Source organism: Maniola hyperantus, chromosome 15 (assembly GCF_902806685.2).
Source record: "Maniola hyperantus chromosome 15, iAphHyp1.2, whole genome shotgun sequence".
In the NCBI taxonomy this organism is placed as follows: Eukaryota; Metazoa; Arthropoda; class Insecta; order Lepidoptera; family Nymphalidae; genus Maniola; species Maniola hyperantus.
Window position 1 is genome coordinate 6,156,709 of NC_048550.1, and position 26,033 is coordinate 6,182,741.

A 26,033-nucleotide genomic window follows, 5' to 3' on the forward strand; every position below is an offset into this window, starting at 1 on the left:
CGTCAGGACTCAGGATTGAATCCCGGATCCCACGACTAGGAGGCCGACGCGACGTCTTAACCACTAGCGCTACGCCTTTTGTCAAACATTAGATATACAGTCCGGGACAGGTTGAGATAGCAATGGGGTATGAGACGAGGGGACGCCCAGCACATCACCCGCGCTCGCACGCACCGGGCCACCGCGGGGGCTGTGCGGATGTGCGGGGCGTTCCCTCCCCGATTGCCGTCTCGACCTGTCGCGTACTATAAGGTAGGTAGGTGTTTCCTAATGAAAATTAATAGGTACTTAGGTTTAAATAAATATTTTGGTACTTAACTAAATATTTGGTAGGTACAAGTCGAATGAAAAGAATAGAGTCCATCGTGATCGATGGAAATTCGTAAGATTTTTTTAAATAAAAAACTTTTTTTTTTCGCTTTAGGATACTAACACTGATACTGTTTATCAAACCCTCGTAGATTAAAATCGTTTACGTCAAATCCCTTACGTCCTTGCTAAAAGAAGTCGGTGCGCGCGCGCGGAAAAACTAGTATGGAAAACTAGATTTCCACGTTGAAGCGTTTAGAACGATTAGGCCGAGTTTGTTGATACGCTATCAGCTGTTCAAGCGCAGTCCGCCATAGTATTGCGCCTCGGACGCATGCGCACAACGCTCATCCGCGACTTCCGACGTCGCAGACGCATCCCTAAAACACAACACTCAGACATTTTCATTATCTTCATATTTAAACATTAATCATCACATAAAATATATTTATTAAAATGGATTATAATTAAAACGCGATGTCACGTGGCACGCGGAAATTTGTTCGAGTGACAAAATTTTTACTTGCTGGCGTAACAATATTTTGTGTAAGTTGGATAGCCAGTGTCAACGAGTGGCATTCGGGGCTCAGATGGAGTGGACAGCGAGTGCAAGAGAACCAGTCAACTATGAGAACCATAGTTGGTTACTCGGCAGCCAAGCAAGCTGAGCTGGACAGGGCCTCGCCGGTGACCTGCAACCGGCTCCCGGCTTTCCCGAATATATCTTTTATTGTAAGCATTTATCATGAATTATATTTTTAAAATAAAATTAATTTATTTAATTAATTAGAATTAAATTTTATTTTAAAAATAAAATTACCAGTTTTATATTAAAAACAAAAACATTTTTTTAGGTATTGACTTTGCTTCGTTTTTAAAGTATGATATTTTTATTTAAGTATACCGTTTAAGATTTTTTGGTCAGGTAAATTATGTAGTGTTATTTACAAGTTACAAAATAAAAATAACCTGTTACCTGTGTTAATATCATGAAATCAGTATATTATAGTAGGTTTTAATAAATATATTTGTTTTGTGTATTTACATAAGCAAAAAACTTTTACATTAGAATAACATTTTTCACTCGCCTTACGGCTCTGGGTTCTAGCTATAAGGTTATTAACATAGTTCGACAGTCAGTCCTAATATTCTAATTCTAATATTTTGTCACCTTCGCGAGCTTTTGAATCTTCACCCGCGTAGATTGAGGTTTTTAAAAATCCAGTACGAACTCTTTGATTTCATAGGACAAAAAGTAGCATAGGACCGTCCCTGGCATGTAAGCTATCTCTGTAAGTATCAAATTTCATAAAAATCGTTTAAGTGGATGAGCCTTTAAAAATCCCGTGGGAACCTTTTGATTTTCCAGGTCAAAAGTATCTGGGATACGAGCTATCTTTGTAAAAAGATGAAAAGCTTGCAGACAGACAGTCACTGTCGCATTTATAATATTAAATATGGACCACAGATACTTAAAAACACGATAATATGCCGTACCGACTTCAGTAATAAGCAGAATTTATTTTATCCCACGATAATTCCTTACTTTTATATTACGATTTCGACTAGGCAACATTTAATATTAGTATTATATGTTCACAACGATCGTAATATAATATAATTCTTAGGTACATACAATATAACTAAAAATAAACAGTCTTTTTCTTCAATCATAAAAAGCTCGCGTATCTATCGCACGATTAATTCTCCACATTTTATTAGCTCATAACGCGATTTAATAACATTGCATCGCTCTCAGTAAGTGCTATCCGACAAAATTGACCATAAACTTTTTTCTGTAAACAATGCTTCTTGCATTTACATAAAAAATAATAGCACTCGGTGAATATCAAACTCCAAGTAGCCAATAAAATGCAAATGAGGCAACTTCCTGGCGGATTACTAACATCCTTCGCGAAATTCAAATTATGCGGATCATAATACCTACCGTTAAATTGATGACACACCTGCACATTGAAGAAATAAAAAATTATAATAATAATGCAATGCCGGTTATATGAATTCTTGATAATTTTATCTTTGACGCCCGACGTTAGTTACCAAAGACCTTGGAAAGAAGGTGAATGATTTTTGATGATTGAAGGGAATTCGAATCGACTGTCGTCATTACTCGTTCCATTAACGTCTCCATGCGCTGTTTCTGAAAGATGTTGAGCTATACTAGGAAGAACTGAGTAATGAACTAAGAAATCCTGCATAAAGCAAAGCTACCCAGCCTTGCTGCTTTGGACAAGCAGATACCCGCGCTGGCTCGGGCATGTGCTTGGAATGGAACCCTCTATCGGTTGGTGGTTTTTAGTGCAGTCACATACTCTAAAAAGCACATAGAATAACCGCGGATAATATTCAAAGACTATGTTAAATGGGTCATGATTGATTTTGGCATCGATTTTTCGAATGGAGCAACTATGGTAGGGTTCACATGACGTGCGGTGCAGGTTAATGTCTCGCTGACAGAAAAATAAGACATACCACTGATTTTTTAGACTGCGCCAACAACTTCCGCTGTCCTAAGTATTTGTGCCGCAAATGTCTCTCCTATATTATTGGTTGGTTAAGCCACAGTAGAAAGTTTTGCTAGTTAGTCTGTGGGTAGTTGCCCAGATGGGAGCGGCTGTGTCCTGCGAGGCAGCCAGCGTGTAGAACAAACTCTTAATATTTACAAGAAATTTGAAGGAAGACGCGCGGACGCGTCCTAAATTGAGAGTGGGTCTGCGCGGCATGGAGAGTAGGTCTGTATGGCGTCACGCCCGCTGGCCGCCCCGCAGGACGCACCGCTCCCAGCTGGGCCGCAGAGACTGTGAATATAATTGCTTTGGAAGTACCTACCTACCATCCAAGTACAACATCTCCCTTTTTCTCATTTCTATGTACATATTTATGTAAATAAAAACATTTTATAGCATTCGGTCAATACACTCCACAATTGTTATGCTTCGCCATTTCTTTTAGCACAAACATGAAACAATGTAGTTAGCACTTATTTACGACGCGGCAATTAACTATACTAACATGACTAGAATATTATTTTGCATAAACTCTATGCAAATAACGAAAGTCTGAGAAGATGTTATGTTGATAAGAATACAATGAAAGTAATAAGCATAATATTAGTTTATATTTATTATTCACGTTTTCTTCCTGGCTGGTATCATGCAGATAGGCCATCAGTTTGTCTTTTCTAAAAACGTCCGGAATTAATTTTTGCTATATTTAACTGTATAATAATTTATTGTATCTATTTGCAAAAGAAAGAAGTTTAATTATTTGTTTATTTCATGTAGGATACAGTAATGAAATTGTATATTACTTCAAGGAGCTGATGATTTAAATACTAACACGATTTTTTAACGATTAATGAAATATCTACTTATATATTATTTTTGCTAGTGTGTAATCAATTATTAGAGTAGTAAGGAACAACAAACTTAAATAATAAAGCATACCTACCTATTACCTAGCTATTGTAATTTGTAACTAAATGAAATACCTAGTACTTACCTACTGAATACTAATAAGACAAATATTATAAACTTAATGTATAGGTACCTATTGTATATCTATATCACAACAATTTATTATTATGTAGTTATGTATGTTGAAATGTGAAAAGTTGATTGAATTACTTACTTAGTTAAGCATAATATCGAATGAAATAGAATTAAGTATTAACTATGTTTAAGAAAAGTGTACTTAAGTGCTTTGTTAAATTTACTTATTGGGAAATAAAGGCTATATTATTATTATTATTATTATTATTTTTAACAAGCAGAGAGATATAATTTTAATAATGAAAACAAGTATAAGAATAAAATAAACTATATATTACAAACAATAAACTATCTGATGTCCGCGACTTTGTCCATGTGGATTAAGGTTTTTTAAAATCTCGTGGTGTGACGTTGTAAATTTTGAACTACTAATTAGCGTTTCGCTTTTAATAAAAATCTATTTTGTTCAAAGTATGTTGGTGCCACCTAGCATCAAGGTGCAGAACTACGCGTGGGTCGATGTTCAGAGTTCATTCGAGCCACAATAGATGGCGTTTGCTTCGTTGTCAATTGTCGTAAAAATAAAACAAAATAATTAAATAAAACCATAATATCATTTGTTTATTGTTAAGTCATTAACAAAACGGTTCTTATAATATATCCTTAGGTTCCGCAAATATTCAAAAATGAATTGGCTTCATGATCAAACTAACTGAGAGCGGCCACACTTGGGTTGCGTCTGGCAACACCGATAGGTGAGATTTAGAATTTTCCTGGAGTCAACATGTGAAGACGAATTTTTTTCGTTCCAGGAAAATCTCACTTCTTTTCGCCCATGGCTTCGCCTGGGAAAATACAATAGTTATAAAGTTAGTCATCCTAACGTATTTCAATGTTTCATCAATTATGGTGAGTGAAAAATCAAGTAATGTGGATTCGACAAAATGGCGGTTTGGTTAGAGAAAATCCTAATTTTATGATTTCATTCCAGTTCCAGTTATTTTATCTTCCCAAATAAATGAGGATAATGGGTTGTGGGTGGACTTCTGAAAACCATTGGTGGCCAGGAGTTCAATAGGTGAGTTGTGTTTGATCGGGAAAATTCCACGTGTCGAAATTTTCACACAGCACAAATTATAATCTTGTTTTTTTTCTTTGTTACAGGGTTTTACGATTTAGTTTACGTTTTTAATTTTACGTTTACGTTTTACGTTTAGATTCAGTTTTCCGTTTTAGTTTTCCGTTTGCGTTTTCGGTTTTCGTATTTATTTCTTTTGCACATTCACGTTGACAACTTAATTGCTATGGATAAGACTTGGTGAAAATCTTTGTAATGAAACATTTCGGTTGTGAAGAATCAAATAAATTGAGTTTTGGATCTTGGCCGATGCCGTCCAGCTACCTTGCAGTCTTCGCACCTACAAGTAAGCAAATGTTTGTATCCTGCAACAGTTTAGTGAACCTTCTTAGTGTATGTGTACAGTAAGAACCCTGTCTTTACTACTGAGCTTTTATTTTGAAACCATTTTATGAATTTTACTGTGTCATTGTCTATTCCATGCCAATGGCATCTTAAATTTAAAACATAGATTTTATGTACTATCTACCTAAGGCATTCTAATGTATCTAAATTAAGTCTTGGCATTAAGCTAGAATAACTAAGCATTATTAGCCATCACTATGTATTAAGCGACCCCGGTAAAAGTTACATTAAAAACAATTTTGCCTAACATCTAGCAAATTTCATTTATAACACCTCATATACATTACAAGGGAGTCGACGGCTAGCTTCTATTCTTTACTAGGTAGATAGATCAAGTAAAGTAAATTATTATTTTCCTCTAATCTTTGTAAGGTGGTAGATTATTCCGTATCCGGGTATATTTCTATTCCGCCCAATTTACCACCCTTACAGTGGGTACTCTTTGATTTTCCTGGAAAAAGTAGCCTATGTCAGTTTTTAGGTCTTTAACTTTACCCACGCAAAAAACCACATCAATCCGTTACTCCGTTGCAACGTGATTGTATGAAAAACCAACAAACAAATATACTTTCGCATTTATAATATAGGTAGTGATATACTTACGTACGCATTTTTTAAACTATATTTTTCTCTTTACATTGATTGCCTTAAAAGTAAAGAATGGTAACAACTGATTCAGTTAGAAACTGTGTGACAGTTGTTAACGCCCACCTTCAGATTAGATATAAGTACTTAGTAAGTACGCAAGTCGTTAACCAAGATAGGTAAATTAAGCTAGGTAGCCGCGCGTGGTGGAAATCTCCCAATACATTTACTTTACAAAGCATATTTGAATACAATATTTGCACATATGGAATTTTAGAACGCTTAAAAATATTAATTTAGGATACCTATAGCAATATTCATCTTCTCTATATATAAAAATGAATCGCTGAATGTGTTGCTGATCGCAAATCTCGAGAACAGCTAAATCGATTTCGCTAATTCTTTTTTCATAATACTCTTTGAAGTACGAGGATGGTTCTTACGGAGAGAAAAATTATAAAAAAAATCCTGTAAAAGAATCGACTGTTACTTAGGCGGTACGAAGTTCGCCGGAGCAGCTAGTTATTCATAATAATACTTACTTAATACGTACTTCCAGATATTGATAAAAATAGGTACAAAAATACCAGATACGTGCCTGCGATCATTTACATTAATATTTGCCTTTAGTCCAAATATTGGGCGTCTTGAATATTTTTCTCATTATTTTGAAGAAAAGCCCTCACATGAAAAAAATGCTATCTATATTAGTATAAAAAATTTTTACAAAAAAAATAAAAACCGACTTCGTTACATAAACACTAAAAATTGAAAAATAATTTAATTTATTACCGAATATATTAGGGTGCGTCCACATCTGGCGAATGTGCCGCGAATGTGCAGCTCGCGAGCCGTTTGCGAGCTGCCCGCGAGCTGCCCGCGAGCTGCCCGCGAGCTGCACGCGTGCAGTCACGGCAATGGTTTGGTGCGCCTCTAGCGCAACTCATGCAAGGCTCGTAAAAGGCGAGCGCGCGGCGCGCGATCTGCGCGCACTCAATTCTCGCGCTTACAGTTCCGTTTACTGGCTCAGTACTTCCGAAGATGTCGGACGACACTAGTGCTTTTAATATAATTGCTGCATCATTAGCTATTATATTACTGATAAAAAGGGAAAAAAAGAGACAACGGCGTTGGTGGCAAAATCCTATTTTTAAAAGAAAACAGAATATAGTAGCGGAGTTGAAAAGCCATCAATTAAGCGGACACTATGCCAATTTTTTAAAATTGTCACCAGAATTATATCAAAATCTTCTACATATGGTTAGTTTCAAGATTGCTAAAAAGGAAACGCATTTTAGGCTACCAATTTCAGTTGAAAATAAATTAAGTTTGACATTACGATTCTTGGCCACTGGAGATTCCTACACAAGCTTGCAGTACCTTTTTAGAATTTCTAAGCAAAGTATAAGTATTATTATTCCTGAAGTGTGTTTGGCGATTATCAAGTGTTTAAAGGAAAACGTACGTGTGAGTATTTTTCCAATTATTTTTATTTAAAAATCAAATAGCCTTTTTTATAAGCAACATATAAGTTTACGAAAAGAAAGTATTAATATTGAAACAAATCATCGAGGCTGTCATTCGTATCTTCTGTCGAATAATTACTTTCCTGACTGTGCGGTCTGGACGTAGAAGCACTTTGAGAATAAGTTGTATAACCTTGCACATCTGGTTGATAATTATAGTACCCAGAATCGGCTTTCATTATGACATCAAATATTGCCTTTTGAACCATATTTTTTGTTAAACGTGAATAAGATTCCATTTTGGCTCCAATAAAATTTATAAATGAATGTACTTCTTGTGACAACTTGGAATTATCGCTCAATTTTTCTGTAGCAGTCTTTAAAACTTGTAGGGCTTCAGTTACGATTTTATCATCCGTCGATTTTTTCTTTTTGGGCGGCGGAGGTTCAATAAAAGACAGGTTGCTTTCGGTGTCAGTATTTATTCCATCATCTTGTACCTGTTCCTCATCCACTTTATCTTGTTCTGTATCTGCTTGTTCCTGTAATAATGTTTTTATATTTATATTATTATTATTCAGGTGCCAAGGAGACCAGATATATGGCTAGAAGTGAGTAAAGGATTCGAAGATAAATGGCATTTGCCCCATTGCATTGGCGCAATAGACGGTAAACATATAGTCATACAGGCACCTCCGAAAAGTGGAACTGAATATCATAATTACAAATCTACTTTTAGTATTGTTCTGTTTGCACTGGTAGACTCAGATTATAAATTTATGTTTGCTGATGTTGGTTGCCAGGGGCGTATATCTGATGGAGGGATATTCAAAGATACAGAGTTCTACAAGATGATGCAAAATGGCACCTTAAATTTACCACAAGAAAAAGCATTACCTTATAGGACTAAAGCGATACCCTACTTCTTTGTTGCTGACAGCGCTTTTGCTCTAGATAAACATGTGATGAAACCATACTCCGGTAACCACAGTAAAGGCACTCCGGAACGTATTTTTAACTATAGATTAAGCAGAGCTCGCAGAATTGTTGAAAGTGCATTTGGCATTGCATCATCCATTTTTAGGGTACTTAGAAAACCCATGATATTAAAACCAGAAGTTGCTGAAGTGGTCGTTATGAGTATTATTCACTTGCATAATTATTTGAAACTGAACGCCACCAATACTTATACTACTAATTCTAATATGTACATCAATCAATCCGTACCTAATTTCACATCTCTTTCAAATATTCAAACACCACAAATAAGATATTCCAGAGAAATAAACGAAATAAGAGATGAGATTGCTTCTTATTGTGTAAATGAAGGCCGTATTGCATTTCAAGATAAATATTGTTGATTTAATTACTTACAGTATTTAAACGTTTCCTTGGTTTATCCCGATCAGCTAAAAAGGAAAAAGCGTCGTAGGCAAACCATCTACTTTTGTAAGTCTCGGATGCACCTAAAAATATATGTAGAATAATATTAGTTACATAGTCAATTTAATTAATAAAATAAAACACAAAAAGTAACAAGTAGTTTTTACTCACCTTTCCCTGTCCCTTTACTTTTTTGACTTTTTCCTTTCTCTCTTCTAAAAGAAGATAAAAGACTAACAGTTTGCTACGGCATTGTTCATAATCGCTTCCCATTATAGCACCTATTTCTTTCCACGCATCATTTTTTAGATTTTTTCTATAGTAATATTGATCTTTGGGATCCCACAAAACTGGAAATCTTTTATATGTTTCAATTAAGCGTAAACAATTTTCCTCCGTCCACTCCATGACAACACGTACTTAGCCTCCAGTAATCAGAAACGAACTGAGCGGAGGGGTGCGGGCCGCGGGGCTTGAGGCGCGGGCGGAAGGAAGACGCGAGCCGCTAGCGCGCCGCCCGCTCGCTGATCGCGTACGGCGCATAGGTTGCGCGCGAACTGCGCGCGGGCGGCGCAGGAGCGGCTCACGAACAAAAATGCACGCGCGCAGCTCGCGGGCAGCTCGCAAACGGCTCGCGAGCTGCACATTCGCGGCACATTCGCCAGATGTGGACGCACCCTTATGTATACAAGAGTTATTATAGTTCCATAATAATACTTTTTGGTGCCGGTGCCAATTAGCTTTAGCTGCGCAAATCGTCTAGACTTCATATTTTTATGGGACTCCACAATGGCACCTCATTGGCACCGACCCCAAAAAATATTATTATGGAACTATAATAACTCTTGTATACATAATATATTCGGTAATAAATTAAATTATTTTTCAATTTTTAGTGTTTATGTAACGAAGTCGGTTTTTATTTTTTTTGTAAAAAAATTTTATTTCACAATTTTTAGTGGCCCCATGGAATTATGCTATGACTGGTTAAAAATCTACTGTTTACTAAGCTATTACACTGATCGCGAGCAATTTACTCTTATCCGTTGAGGAGTTCCAGTATCTATCTTCGAAGATGTTCATCAGATCTTCACCAAATTGAAATGGGACCAACTTTGAAGTATACCCTTTTAAACAAAAAAAGAATTTTCAAAATCGGTCCAGGCGTTTTTGAGTAATCGGGGAACATACATAAAAAATAAAAAAAAAAAAAAAAAAAAAGATTCCGACGAATTGAGAACCTCCTCCTTTTTTGAAGTCGGTTAAAAATGTCAAAATGTGTCTAGACGTCTGTCTGCTAGCTTTTCACGGTCCAACAGCGTAACTGGTTTTGATGAAAGGTTCAGCTGTTATCAGTTAGCTTATATCCCGGACATAGGACATTTGATTTTCGGATTTTTTTTATCCTGAAAAATCAAAGAGTTCCCACGGGATTCTTAAAGGCCAATTTAACCAATTTATATGAAAGGTACAGAGGCAGCTTGCGTCCTGGAAAATCCCGGAAAACCAAAGAGTTCCCACGAGATATTTTTTAAACGTAAATCCACGCGGAGGAAGTCGCGGGCATCATCTAGTAATCTACATAAAGTATTATATCCATTTTCTCCATAGTGAATAATTTTTTATGCTACTTGCCTTTAGTGTTGCTATATCTTATCTGTTGTATAAGGCGAATAATATCGAGAAAGTTCGCGTTCAGAGGTTATTCGGGACAATAAATCTATTATTCCTTCCCGATATGGTTAAATCTCGGTTTCTAAGCTGAGAATCGTGCCTGACCTTATCCTTAGTACATACTACATGCAATGAGCCGCCTAGTAAACTTAATTCTATCTGTACGTTCTAAAATTTAAATTCAATTTTGAATACTTACCTGAAGCGCATTATTATAGGTACAGCATGGCGAAATCCATACTACTTAATATCTATCATAAAAGTGAAAGTATGTCTGTCTGTCTGCTAGCTTTTCACGGCCCATCACTGAAATTAACGATAATGTTTTTGACGAAATTTCGTACATATATAGTTTAGATCCCATGAAAGGACACAGGCTACTAAAATCTCATCCACGTGGACGCAGTCGCTGACATTATGAAGTAAACATATTTTATAAATGCACCTAAATGTATAGGTATTTACCTATTTACCTATTTATCTGCAAAACAAGTATTTATTAGATTTTTATAGAACAATCATTGTGTTGCCTGTTTTCCGTGACAACATAAAAGTTTCCACGTATTTGCGTGCCTAAATAAGCCTTAAATTGTACTATCTAGTCCTACCAACGCAGTTTAGAGCACAATATTTTTTACGATCGTGTATCAAGAAGGAGCAATATAATAGCCAATAGCCATATTATCAGAAATTTATTAAACAATGAAATACCAATAACAATAAAATAATGATTCCTTCAATGTGCTAGTCACGAAGTAAACATTTTTAACGTTCCCCTACTTACAATACTTTACAATAGCATTTTTAAAGCAATAATGTAAGAAAATACCATAAACTCAAACTTTTCTTTTTTTTTAGATTTAAGTTTATTAATAGTTTATTTGTTTCCATCTTCAAGTAATTATTAAATAATAAAAGTAATAAACTCAAACTCAAATCTTTTATTTAAAATAGCTATAGTCCGTAAAAAATGACTCCTCAGTCCTCACGCACCATTTTAACTCTATGGGTCAACTGTCATGTCCAAAAAGTACGGTTCACTTTTAAAATAAGAACTAAAATAGTACTTTTGACATGAAATTTGACACAAAAATTTAAAATGGCGCTTGAGGAGTTAAATTTTACGCGTTATAAAAATTACACTTTTTGATTGTTAGGTACTTGTTTTTATTTTATTTATTAGGAACACACACAATACATTAATTTAACACAAACTACGACACTTATAAACAAACACAGGCTGATAAATGTATCTATAAAATGTGTACACTGCATTTGCAAAATATCTTGACAAATAAAAAGAACTTAACCTAACTACTTAACTAAACAAATAACTAAGTTACTTATAATAAAAATATCCCCAACTTATAGGAACTGACTTTATTCCATTTAGACAATACTTAATAAACTTCAATCTTAGTTCTAAACTATTAACTTCTTCAAGACATAATTATAAATTCTAATTTTCCCTGCTTCAAATCAATAGCTCCCGCTTTTATTGCCGCCATTTTTACCTCCCCTCATAATTCTTTTTTTAAATTCAACTGTAGGCAAAGCAATGTCGCTAACAATCGGCCATTCTGACTTCATGTCTGTCCTCAGACATTCAGGCTCAATTGAAAGAGATTCTCATTCTATCAAACTCATAGTTTTATCTTGATTTCATGATCACTAACTTTTCATTAATCAAACCACTTCTTTGGTTGAATTCGAAAAATTTCATCTTTTCTTGTCAGGGTTTCTTATTTTATCAAACTTTATATTAATTTCATAATCACCTAAACATAATTACTTAAACCAAACTATTTTTTTGGTTGATTGTTGCATTCGAAGTATTTCATCTTTTCTTGACAAGGGTTCTCATTCCATCAAACTCATAGTTTTATCTTAATCTCATAATCATCACCTTTGCTTAAACTAAACCGCTTTTTTGGTTGATTGTTGCATTCGAAGAATTTCATCTTTTCTTGGCAGGGGTTCTCATTTCATCAAACTCATACTTATATCTTAATCTCATAATCACCATCTTTGTTTAACCAAACCACTTCTTTGGATGATTGTTACATTCGAACTTGTCAGGGGTTCTTATTTCATCAAACTCATAGTTTAATATTAATTTCATAATCACCATCTTTACTTCAACCAAACTATTTCTTTGGTTGATTGTTGCATTCGAAGAATTTCGTCTTTTCTTGACAAGGGTTCTCATTCCATCAAACTCATAGTTTTATCTTAATCTCATAATCATCACCTTTGCTTAAACTAAACCGCTTCTTTGGTTGATTGTTGCATTCGAAGAATTTCATCTTTTCTTGGCAGGGGTTCTCATTTGATCAAACTCATACTTATATCTTAATCTCATAATCACCATCTTTGTTTAAACCAAACCACTTCTTTGGATGATTGTTACATTCGAACAATTATTTCGTTTCGGCCATCCTTTTCTTAGAATGTCCTCATTCACACATCAGACAGACATAGACATCAGTTTAATATTCATGATCATTGTCAATGATGCCTAATGGCCGCAAACTAATAGTCTCAGTCTCTTATTATGATCGTCATCATATCCCCAACGTCATGACATCAGTAAAACATCCATGATCGTTCGTCAATAATGCTTATTATTACTTGTCACCTTAATTAACTATATCATTTACGCCATGACAGCCCGCTCACTAGCCTATGGTCATTCTCTTATCATCTTAATCATCATCTTAATTAATTATATCATTTACGCCATGGTGGCCCGCTCACCAACTTGATGGCCGCAAACTAATAGTCTCATTCTCTTATGGTGATCGTCATCATATCCACAACGTCATGACATCAGTAAAATATCCACGATCGTTACGTCAATGATGCCTGAAAGGAACAAAATAAAAAACTATTAAGCAGTATCTGAGTTCTTTAAATGTGTAAATGCAGTGTAACTTTAGAGATATACTCACTTATTATTAATTGTCATCTTTAACTAACTATATCATTTACGCCATGGCAGCCCGCTCACTAGCCTATGGTCGCAAACTTAATAGTCTCATTCTCTTATCATCTTAATCATCATTTTAATCATTATTTTAATCATCATCTTAATCATCATCTTAATTAACTATATCATTTACGCCATGGTGGCCCGCTCACCATCCTGATGGCCGCAAACTAATAGTCTCATTCTCTTATGGTGATCGTCATCATATCCACAACGTCATGACATCAGTAAAATATCCACGATCGTTACGTCAATGATGCCTGAAAGGAACAAAATAAAAACAATTAAGCAGTATCTGAGTTCTTTAAATGTGTTAATGCAGTGTAACTTAAGAGATATACTCACTTATTATTAATTGTCATCTTTAACTAACTATATCATTTACGCCATGGCAGCCCGCTCACTAGCCTATGGTCGTAAACTTAATAGTCTCATTCTCTTATCATCTTAATCATCATTTTAATCATTATTTTAATCATCATCTTAATTAACTATATCATTTACGCCATGGTGGCCCGCTCACCATCCTGATGGCCGCAAACTAATAGTCTCATTCTCTTATGGTGATCGTCATCATATCCACAACGTCATGACATCAGTAAAATATCCACGATCGTTACGTCAATGATGCCTGAAAGGAACAAAATAAAAACTATTAAGCAGTATCTGAGTTCTTTAAATGTGTAAATGCAGTGTAACTTAAGAGATATACTCACTTATTATTACTTGTCATCTTTAACTAACTATATCATTACGCCATGGCAGCCCGCTCACTAGCCTATGGTCGCAAACTTAATAGTCTCATTCTCTTATCATCTTAATCATCATTTTAATCATTATTTTATTCATCATCTTAATCATCATCTTAATTAACTATATCATTTACGCCATGGTGGCCCGCTCACCATCCTGATGGCCGCAAACTAATAGTCTCATTCTCTTATGGTGATCGTCATCATATCCACAACGTCATGACATCAGTAAAATATCCACGATCGTTACGTCAATGATGCCTGAAAGGAACAAAATAAAAACAATTAAGCAGTATCTGAGTTCTTTAAATGTGTAAATGCAGTGTAACTTAAGAGATATACTCACTTATTATTAATTGTCATCTTTAACTAACTATATCATTTACGCCATGGCAGCCCGCTCACTAGCCTATGGTCGCAAACTTAATAGTCTCATTCTCTTATCATCTTAATCATCATTTTAATCATTATTTTAATCATCATCTTAATTAACTATATCATTTACGCCATGGTGGCCCGCTCACCATCCTGATGGCCGCAAACTAATAGTCTCATTCTCTTATGGTGATCGTCATCATATCCACAACGTCATGACATCAGTAAAATATCCACGATCGTAACGTCAATGATGCCTGAAAGGAACAAAATAAAAACTATTAAGCAGTATCTGAGTTCTTTAAATGTGTAAATGCAGTGTAACTTAAGAGATATACTCACTTATTATTAATTGTCATCTTTAACTAACTATATCATTTACGCCATGGCAGCCCGCTCACTAGCCTATGGTCGCAAACTTAATAGTCTCTTTCTCTTATCATCTTAATCATCATTTTAATCATTATCTTAATCATCATCTTAATTAATTATATCATTTACGCCATGGTGGCCCGCTCACCAACCTGATGGCCGCAAACTAATAGTCTCATTGTCTTATCGTGATCGTCATCATATTATCCACAACGTCCTGGCAATAACATGGCACATTTTGCTATAAGTAATATCTTCTGCATATTTCAATAGCTTATAAATTTTGTTTCTTGTATGACATCAATCTCTTTATCAAACTATGATCTTTAAATTGTACCGCATTTACATCTTGATCATCATTACAGATTCTTGCTGAAACAGAAATAAAAACAAAGCAGCAACAAAATCACCATTAAAAGGTGGTACATAATTTATTATTGTTAATTGTCGTGTTTTAAAAACGTTTAACTTTCAAGAGTAAAAGATTAATTTTTTTATTACGATTCCCGCGCATAATTTTTTGCGCAAATATATATTTTTTCAGATTTTTTTTTAATGTGCTGTTTAGTAATTTTTTTTTAATTTTACAAAAAATTATATCACAATTAAAATATTTTAAGTCATCTACGATTCACCAGGCTGCATGGTCTACGACCTTTGCCTTTTCGAGGAACGAATCGAAATATGCATACTACACCTATACAGCTGCATTCCAATTTATGATTGATCCAAAAAGATAACAAATATGGCGATACTGATCACGTGACTTTATTTTGACTTGACCTCTAGTGATGCGCTATTGCTGAACTAACTATATTGGGAATGTGGACGTTTGAATGAATTAACTCTGATGTAAAGAATTATATTTTCATTTTATGCACTTGCAAAACTTATAAGTCCGTAAACACTATTACGAGAACGCAATATAAAATAACTTTATATATCTATTGATGGTTCGTAAACAATGGGGCCGATTCTGTTGTACACAATGCTATATTAAAATAATTTGATTTAAATAACTCGATCAATTTCCGATTCTGAACGAATTATCGATGTGTACGGTCCCTGACATTCATACATTTTTCGTCTGTGGTTGCAATGTCTAAAGAAATTAAAGAATGCGAAACGTCAAACTAGCATTTTAGTTTACTCTGTGGATCTTAATTTTGTTTTCATTTCATTTTTAATAAAAATTTTGCTTAAATCATGGATAAAAAGAATGAATTTTACGTGTAGGTATATTTGATATGTTGTTCGTGGACCACAAGGCATTAGTGAGTGTTTTAAACTGTTTTATCATCGGGAAAAGTGTTAACGACGTTTATGTCACGGTGCTTTTTACTTCGAACAAAACTATGGAAATATGAACTGATATAGGTAGTTTGTACATCAACAGCTAATAATATTTGTAGTAGCAATACCAAAGATTATTTTTAATGCCGGCATAGGTACTTTTCTCTAGAATCGTTACACGTTTCGTTATACGCATATATATTTTTTTTTGTTAAAATAATCAAAATATACCTAGTGTATTATTTTAATAATTTCGACTGTAATATAAATTCTTATAAACATTTTATAAATCAATAAACTGATTGATTGCCTCCTAATGCCCTATTCATTTTAAAATTATTAAATTTCTACATTTTGATGAAATAATAAATCGACATTAATTAGTTTGACATCATACAACTTTTCTCACTTCCAGATTCTCCCGGGTTAGGTTATCCCATAGATTATCTACTAAACTAGCGGCACGCTATGATGGCCGGTTTGACGTTTGTCCGCTCATGAAGTTCCGTATTAATTGATAACGACTTTGAAGGAAATAATTGTATTACTTTATTGACGATAGTGATGTGCAGAGATTCATAAATTTTATCGAATGTAGTTTTAGGTTTAGGACTCAAAATTTATTTATTAAATTGATTTCTTAAATGTATACAAGTGTAGAAAAATCAGTTTGCACCATTTAAGGGGTGAATGTACTTGTGAATATGAACAATTTTCACTATGTGGACAAACCTCTGAAATCGCAAAAAAATATCAATAAATTTTTAAAAATGGAATCTAATACGATCGTCACATAGGATCGCTGGCTAGCACAACTACTACCTCCGGCAAACTCGCGTCAATGCTCAATGCAAAACAAAGCAGTTTCGAATTGACGTTGCTTCGAAAAGTATAAACTGTCAGTGCAATGCGATTGTGATATAGTTTTGACCTGGCTTTGGATTTCAAATATTGATACTGCATTACTGTTGACCCTTGCTCGTTAATTTGGACTCTGTTCAAGCCCTTTGTTGTGGATTTCGTCGATATGACCGAACGTACGCAGAGAACTGTTCTAAATAGTCAGACACGTGAGTTCCTAATACGCCTTCGTAACTATTTCGATCGTGAAGCTCAAAATGGAGGGCCAATTTTACCTATAACGTCAGTGGTTGAACGCGTAGCTGATGCGCTTAATATTGGACAACGAACTGTTAGACGGATAACTAAAAAAAAATATGGCGAGACTGGCACAGAAGAAAATAAACTTCACACACCAAAAAAGAGAAAACGAGCAAAACCAGTCGTAGGCATCGATAGCTTTGATGCCGATGCTATCCGAAGACATGTTTACGGCTACTATTTACAGAAGGAGTATCCAACAAGAAAAAAGTTGGTGCATTCACTGAAGGAAGCTGGATTATTCTTCGGTGGGGAAAGTTCTTTAACGAAGATTTTGAAGACCATTGGATTTCGATACAAAAAATGTAACAAACGCAAAATATTGATGGAAAGATTTGATATAGCGATGGCAAGGTATACTTTTTTACGGCAAGTGAAAGAAATCAAAAATTGGCAAAATGTTGTGTTCTTGGATGAAACATGGCTTAATGCTAACCATACTGTAGGCCGTTCTTGGAACGATGACACAGCAGCATCTACTTCCAAAGTTCCTGTAGGAAAAGGATCGCGACTTATAATTTGTCACGCCGGAACCATCAACGGGTTTGTCGAAGGTTCTCTCATGGCTTTTGCGTCAAAAACCACTGGAGACTATCATGAAGACATGAATGGAGAAAAGTTTACTGAATGGTTTACCTCAATGTTGTGTAGCCTCCCTGAACCATCTATTATAATTATGGACAACGCCCCATACCACTCGATGCAAATTGACAAGCCACCTGCCCAATCCCAAAAGAAAGCTGATATCGTCGCATGGCTTCGTAAAAATGGCGTAGATGCAAACATGAATATGTTAAAAGCGGAATTAGTACGTCTTTTAAAAGAAAACAAACCAACCAAGATCCGATACGTCATTGACGAAATAGCATTAGAACATGGGCACAGAGTTATACGGTTACCGCCTTACCATTGTGAGTATAATGCGATTGAGTTGGTGTGGGCTCAAATTAAGGGATATGCTGCAAGACACAATACAGAACCCCCATTTACCACAAAAAAAATGCTAAAATTATTAGAAGAAGCTTGTGAACATGTGACTAAAGGAGACTGGGAAAAGGTTGTGAATAGAACTGTTAAATTAATAAGGGAAGATTATGAAAGAGATGTGAAAATAGATAATATTATAGAAAACGAACATATAATTATTAATGTATGTGATGATAGCAGTGACGACAGTGAAAATAGTAGTATGGACGAATCTGATTAATTATGGCCTTTTGTGGCACCTTTTTCGGTATCTTTTGTATTCATATGTTTCTTGTGTGCATATAAAGTATGTATATTCATTTTCGTTCAAATATTCAGTTCGTTCAAATAAATTAAATAAACATATACATTTTTGTTTTATTAAACCTATTTAATCAGGTACAAAAACAAAACTTAATTGTTTTTTGTTCGAGAATAAATTGACATTCCACATCACTATTGTAATGTGTCAAACCGGCCATCATAGCGTGCCGCTAGTGTAAGTATATTGTTATCCTATAAGTTATTGGTAGGCTCAAAAGAGCTAGAACCCAGAGCCGTAAAACCAGTAAAAAAAAAGTTATCGATCTGTGGTCAATGAAGTGTAGTTAATAAATAAAGGCCTTAAAGAACTGTTATCCAGGGCCGTAAACTAAAAAAAAAAAAAAAAAAAAACCTTTATTTTATGTTTCACCCAGTTTTTTTTTTACCCTTTTTTTTTGGTCGGTGTGTTTTACTACATTTTTCATTCGGATTCGTCCAGAATTTGGACAGTAAACACTAGACACGACGTTACTGGTTTTTTTTTTTAATTTAAAATGCTATGTTATACTTTATTAAGTTTAATAAAACAAAGATATTGTGATGATATTACTTTTGTTTTAAATAGTTCACACTCAACTTAGACACAAGTTTTACCTCTTTCATTGTTACTATGTTAAATATTAAGCAACAACAATGAAAGAGATAAACTTGTATCAAAATAACCTCGAAAAATTATAACAACAATAGGTGTAGGATAAGGGCTATATATAGCAGAACAACAGAACCATAGTTATGGGTATATCTAAGAAAATTAGTTCGTACACCAACTACTAGGAGTGCTGATTTCCTTGATGGTTTCGTATAATATTTTCCGCGAGTGATAACTCTATACCCTAATATAATACTACTCTATTGTTTATGATTCCGGACTTTTCCTAAAGTCCATTTGAATATTTTAAAATATAAATTATTATAATATCTATGTTCTGCATTTTAGTCGAGACAAAATCAAAACTCAATTTAACACTCAAAGTACATAGGTACTTTAATAAACGAATAAAAATAGGTACTCACAAAATTGTGGGCGATGAGTAATCTTCACTTCGGAACTAATAAAAATATCCCCAACTTATAGGAACTGACTTTATTCCATTTAGACAATACTTAATAAACTTCAATCTTAGTTCTAAACTATTAACTTCTTCAAGACATAATTATAAATTCTAATTTTCCCTGCTTCAAATCAATAGCTCCCGCTCTTATTGCCGCCATTTTTACCTCCCCTCATAATTCTTTTTTTAAATTCAACTGTAGGCAAAGCAATGTCGCTAACACTTAGGAGATGAACCCACCGTAAAATGATAAGAGCTTTTTTTTGAATGCAGTAGCTGAGTCATGAAATATGTCGATGCCAGGTATCTTTTTTGATATTTCGTTGGATTTCTATGATAGTATAGTGGTGATTTGGTGATAATTAATAATGTAAACCTAAAACTAAAGCTACGAGGTTATTACTAGGTACCTACACTATTGACAAAATATATTTTCAAAACTTAAAAAAAAAAAAAATATATGATCATGCTCACTTCTTTTAAGTAATAATTATTATCTAAGTGCAGGAGCAATTACAATTTTTTACAGTGTACCATAAGATAATGGAGTTGAAATCAGGCTGAGGATTGATTATATAGCATTACAGTCGAATAAAATTATATATTATGTACTCGTAGTCATTTTGTCCGTGTGAAACGAGACCACATTAATACTGCAAATGAGGTCATTTTGTTTTTTTGCTTATCGCAGACCTAGTCTTTTTCTTACTAATTTTTGTAGCATAACTATAGGGACCCGCCCCGGCTTCGCACCGGGTGACGATTACCGGGTAAATTTATATTATCATCATCATCATTTATATCATCATCATTATATCATCATAATTTATAGCCTATAAGCTTTTTAGATAATCCCTCTGTCTATTGGTGAAAACCGTATGAAAATAGAATAGGCAGCTAACTTTAATGGACTAAAAGCCCATGAGGGCCAGACTTTCGTTATTTTATAAAAGCTGAAAGTTTTATCGCATTGTCCCAACACAGGGAGGAACGATCAGCGACTATGAAGTTCTCTCTCTCTAGTGAATTTAAAATAGTTCCTTAAAAACCTAATTTACATTTGGAATAAGCATTTTCCAAGTGTTCATGTACTTAGACGGTAAGTAATAATACAATATGACTGAATTTATAAAATGGCCGTATTATTTTAAAGCTAAAAGAAATAGAGTAAAATATCTCTACGCTTACTTCCGCACCGTGTTTGCGCTTAATAAATAGGTTAGTAGCAAAAATAACTGTCCTACTCATTCATACATAGGAAAGATTCGTCATTAAAATGTAAAACCTAAGCCATTATACGTGACCGGGCTTCTAGTCACGTTGCACGCTGTATTGGACTAAGAACCAGCGTATGCCAGACTTTCGTTATTTTATAAAAGCTGAAACTTTCTCTGCGTATTGTCCCCAACACTGGGAGGAACGTTTGTTTGGATCAACCCCCTGCCTATACTTAAACTTTTAACTTTAAGGGTGTCTCTCAATGCATGAAGTGATGTCTAATACTATTTCGAAGTAAATAAAAAAAAAAATTGATAATTTAACGTAAGATTTTTTACACCTTTATTACCTGTTATCTCCCAAAACTACCATGATCCAAAAATCCTCCCAGTGTTGGGGACAATACACAGAAAAACAAAATTTTCAGCTTTTATAAAATAACGAAGGTCTGGCACGCGCTGGCTCTCTCTCTCTCTCCCTATATACACCTACTTAGTTGACAAAACTCAGATCAAGACAAAGCGCGACCCCTTTTCAAAGGCACGGTCAGGCATTCTTGTAACTGACTAAAGTCGATTTATGTAATAATAAATACATAATGGGACATAGTCGTGAACGGTGTGACTAAAGAAGTGAGTGATATGGAAAGTAAATGATCTGATTTTGAATTCTATGGCCTACTTATACTTTTCTCGAACAAAGGCCATGGACCATGGTATGATGTGAGGGACAGAAAGATTTGAATATACGGGTCTCATAATAATGTCTAGAGTTCCCGCGTGTTTCTTTCATAATAGGTACGTAATACCGACATAGAAAGTCGATTTTACCTAGGATTTTACGAAATCGATTCAGAACGCGTTTACCAAAAATACTTAGCCAGTTCATAAAGATATTTAACAACTCAAACTTAAGTATTAATAATATCTTAACATGAACATAGATTGGGTTTAAGTAAGATACCTACATTAATAAAGATTGCCCTATAGAATTACCAACGCTTGTGTGGGAGACTTTATGGATTTTGAGTAAGCCATCCACATTTTAAACGAAATATTATATCTTTTGTATAAAATATTCAATAAATTTTATAATAAATAAAAACCGGATAAAGATCTCTGGGAATCGGTAACCATAAAATTGAATGAACGATATAAAAAGAAAGATTGGTACAAATGATCAGAAATAAAATACGCAGGACTGCGGTCTGCGAAGCGCTTATTAAGGCTATAATACAGTCATTCTTATTTCTTACTACCTTTGTGGCGCGGGGCAGTAGTAAAAATACTGTACACACGAAATAGAAGTCTTGGATTGAATCATAGTAAGTACGGCTAATCGATGTTTTCTAAAATCTCACGTAATTGGTTTCTCTGATGAGATCTTACAATGCCGAAACTTGTAAATTCATTAAAGGATAATTAATGTGTAAAAAATAGCATGCTCTTCCGCAGGAACCGTTTGTTTTCCAGGGATAGAAAGTAGCCTGTGACACTCTCCAGGTTTTTAACTATAAAAATGCAAAAAATCACGTTGATCCGTAGCTCTATTGCGGCGTGATTGAAGGATAAATGTGTAAAAAATAGCATGATATCCCGCAGGAACTGTTTATTTTCCCGGGATAAAAATAGCCTGCGCCACTCTCCAAATTTTCAACTATGACCATCAAAAAATCACGTGGATCCGTAGCTCTGTTGTGGCGTGATTGGAGGATAAATGTGTAAAAAAATAGCAGGCTATCCTGCAGGAACTGTTTGTTATCCCGGGAGAAAAAGATAACCATGCAAAAAATCACGTCCATCCGTAGCTCTGTTGCGGCGTGGTTGAAGGAGAAACTAACAAACCAACAAACAAACACACTTTCGCATTTATAATAAGTATTAATAAGTGGGGGTATTATGAGTCACTGGTTTTGGGATGTGGAAAAGCGCATTTTATAGCCTTCTAGCGAATAAGTCGTGCCTAGGCATCCGCAAGTTTTCATACAAAGCAAATAATTTACCTAACCGGTTCCTGTTCTCAGTCTGCTTAAAAAGCTTGAATGTTCTAAGCTTACAAAAAGAGTATACTTTGAAATTGCACCCATATTCTTTGTTCTCGGTAAATGTAAGGGCGCATTTCTCTAATAAATAACATTTGATGATCTAATAAGTAAACCTATTCAATAGAGAAAGAGTATAAAACAATACTTGACACGTTCGAAAGCACAATAGCTAATCAAGCACGACTCCGCTCATGAATCACTTTGTAAAACAAAAGATCCTAAGTTTCAAGCCCTGAGATTTGCAATAATGAACTTTTAAACTGTACGGCAGGGTAGAATTTATAATGGTGATATAAGAAAAATAAGTAGATTCTGTTTAAAAAGCTGGTATAAATCAGTGACTTTCCTCCGTAGAAGCAAACGAAGGCTCGATTTATGCAAATGAACCGGCTACAGTCGATGCCGGAATGCATTGAAAGTGACACATCCTTAAATTAATTACTGCTAACCACGTTCTGAAGGAGCGATAGTATTAAGATAATAAATTGTAACCGCTACCGGCGCACGCACTAAAGACATAATCTGTGGGTTTTCTACGCCATATCGGATTTTTTTTTAATTCAACAGGTTCTTCACCTCCGACTTACCAGGCTGTGTGGTCTGCGACCGTTGCATTTCCTGAGGGGGATGGATTGAACTACTAGTTCTCAATATGTTCTATTTTCGCCGGCTTTTGTCGGAATCGGACCAACAGTCCAACAGCCCCATATCTGGCAATCTGCACTAGGTGTAATCAGAAGATAATAGAATCCATTACAATTGAGATTCTGGGCCAAATCTTTTCAATACAATCAGCTTTTTGAATCGGTGGTTCTGTGGTGGGTGTCTAACTTATCATAAACGCTGTAAGTTGGCCTTCATGCAATTTAAACAAAATACATTTTATTTCAATTGTGTACTTATTTAAAAAAACATAACATTTAATAGTACGTGGGAAGCAGTCGTTTATATAATACTAGCTTATGCTCGCGACTTTGTCCACGTGGACTACACAAACCCCCTTAGGGGTTGAATTTTTAAAAATCCTTTCTTTGCGGATATTACAATAGCTATCTACATGCCAATTTTCAGCCCGATCTGTCCAGTGGTTTGAGCTGATAGATCAGTCAGTCAGTCAGCTTTTCCTTTTATATATATATAGAAGACTAGTGGATTCCCGCGATTTCGTACGCGTCAATTCAGGTTTTAAAAATCTTTTGGGATCTCTTTGATTCCCCGGGATAAAAAGTAGCCTATGTCACTCTCCAGGTCTTTAACTATAGGTACCCATGAGAAAATCACACCGATCGATCCGTTGCTCCGTTGCGACGTGATTAAAGGACAAACGAACAAACCGAGAAACAAACACACCTTCGCATTTATAATAGTGATGGGTTTTTATCCAGATGCACAAAGTAACACCTATATTCGTATAATTCTTTGTAGAAATGGCTTGCAAATTTCCCAATTAGGTAAACGATTACCATAATTTGCGCCACTCTCGGTAGACGGTATGGTTTTTTTTTTGATAATAGGCCAGAGTAAGTGCTTAATTGTCAGCAAAAATGTAGGTGTTCCATAAGAAATACAGTCTGCTCGAAAATATTTATGTGAATATATTTCTGCAGTAAAATAACCATACTGGATGACGGAATTTCGAACTGGTACACACGACCTACCAAGTAGGTTAACTCTAGAATATTTTTCTTCCATAAGTTGAGGACTGTCTGTACAAAAATACTTGATTTCGGTATCAAGTTCTGACGGTGTAGTCTGTGATAGACGTGCGCTAATCTGGGAGGTATATATCAGTTTTAACTTTTAATTAGTGGTTAATAGCTGATGCTCGCGACTTCGTACGCGTGGATTTAGGGTTTTAAAAAACGCGTGGGAACTCTTTGATTTTCCGGGGTTAAAAGTAGCCTATGTCACTCTCTAGGTCTTAAACTATATCCATGCAAAAATCATGTCAATCCGTTGCTCCGTTGCGACGTGATTGAAGGACAAACCAACAAACAAACACACTTTCGCATTTGTAAAAATATGGGTAGGGATTATTTTGTGATTATAATTTACAAATTAACGACTTTGGAATTTTTTCTTTGTTTGTGCTGTGAGACCTTGCTTCTCGCCAAATTTCATGGTCCTGGATTAGCGGAATGTATGGACTTATTTATTTACGAATGTCAAAATATGCAGCATAAGGCGTTGTCTTAAATACGACGCGATTACGCGATCATCGCAAGTTCGCGCAACTTTTAATCGTACGAACGCGAGATCATGAACATCCTGATCTCGAACAGGGTCTCGATCTTTTTGACGCACGCACGCGATGGTCGCATTACCTACTTGCGCGATAATCGCGTAATCCACGCGATAATTATTATGTAGGTAATAGCTATATTTTTTACAGGTATTTTTTGACTGCGCTGACTTAGAAGCTTGATTTTTCACAGCTCCAAGGGATCGTAGACCAAAGTATTTTATATTTATTTCAACTTGACACACCTCCATGTGTTCCTGAAAAAAGTCTTGACAGACAGACTTACATACGAACAAGGAAGTGATTCTATAAGGGATCCGTCTTTTTTTTTATGTATGGAACGGTAAAAAAAGAAAGTAAATTAAACCTGACTATTCATAAGCACTTTTAAAAAGTTTACATGAATAAAAAAACATTCTATTCTATTCTATTCTATTCTAAAGAAACGCTTGGTAGTACGGTTTTACAAGTTGTGTGGTAACAAGCCTCCCACTAACATATTGTATTGTTTTCAATACTTCTTGTTATTATTTTTCAGAATCGTACCTGGTCACCTACCACCCAGAGCTCTTTGTGGCAACATGTGAGCGGGACATCGGTGTCACTGTACGCCGCGTACTACGACGACAGGGCTTCGCAACGCTACATACGCATTCTTGCTAATTTTCACGGTCAGTAGGAACATTCCAAACATTGCCATCTGTGAACATGCATGACATACCTACCCTACCTTATTTTTTACCTTCAAATAAATTGTATGACGATATTATGTGCCCCAACCTAAATCCCATTATTTTTTCACTGGCTGATGCCCGCGACTTCGTCCGCGTGGA

General features: G+C 35.1%; 2 protein-coding genes and 1 long non-coding RNA gene across 3 annotated transcripts in view; 2 read left to right on the plus strand and 1 right to left on the minus strand.

Moving 5' to 3' along the window:
* The first annotated feature begins 627 nt into the window (after positions 1 to 627).
* Positions 628 to 26,033, plus strand: part of LOC117988981 (uncharacterized) — a 34,842-nt gene continuing 9,436 nt past the window's right edge. Inside the window, exons 1-2 of the mRNA XM_034976280.2 lie at positions 628 to 1,041; positions 25,739 to 25,871. Of these exons, the coding sequence (XP_034832171.1) occupies positions 787 to 1,041; positions 25,739 to 25,871 (388 nt within the window). The 5' untranslated portion in view covers positions 628 to 786. The remainder of the gene's footprint in view (positions 1,042 to 25,738; positions 25,872 to 26,033) is intronic.
* Positions 7,012 to 8,913, plus strand: LOC117988982 (uncharacterized). Its single transcript, XM_034976281.2, has 2 exons — positions 7,012 to 7,356; positions 7,937 to 8,913. Exons 1-2 carry the CDS (start codon positions 7,147 to 7,149, stop codon positions 8,714 to 8,716), a joined length of 990 nt encoding a protein of 329 aa, XP_034832172.1. The 5' UTR covers positions 7,012 to 7,146; the 3' UTR covers positions 8,717 to 8,913.
* On the minus strand, positions 7,802 to 9,364 carry LOC138403316 (uncharacterized). The gene is made up of 2 exons (XR_011237599.1): positions 8,910 to 9,364; positions 7,802 to 8,821 (listed from the first exon to the last, which is right to left on the minus strand). It is a non-coding gene; the product is annotated as an uncharacterized lncRNA (long non-coding RNA).

Excerpts from the sequence above, each read along its gene's own strand:
- LOC117988982 (XM_034976281.2), top strand. The coding sequence starts at position 7,147 with ATGGTTAGTTTCAAGATTGCTAAAAAGGAAACGCATTTTAGGCTACCA. Across the intron at positions 7,357-7,936 it reads GTTTAAAGGAAAACGTACGT|GTGCCAAGGAGACCAGATAT; the intron begins GTGAGTATTTTT and ends ATTATTATTCAG.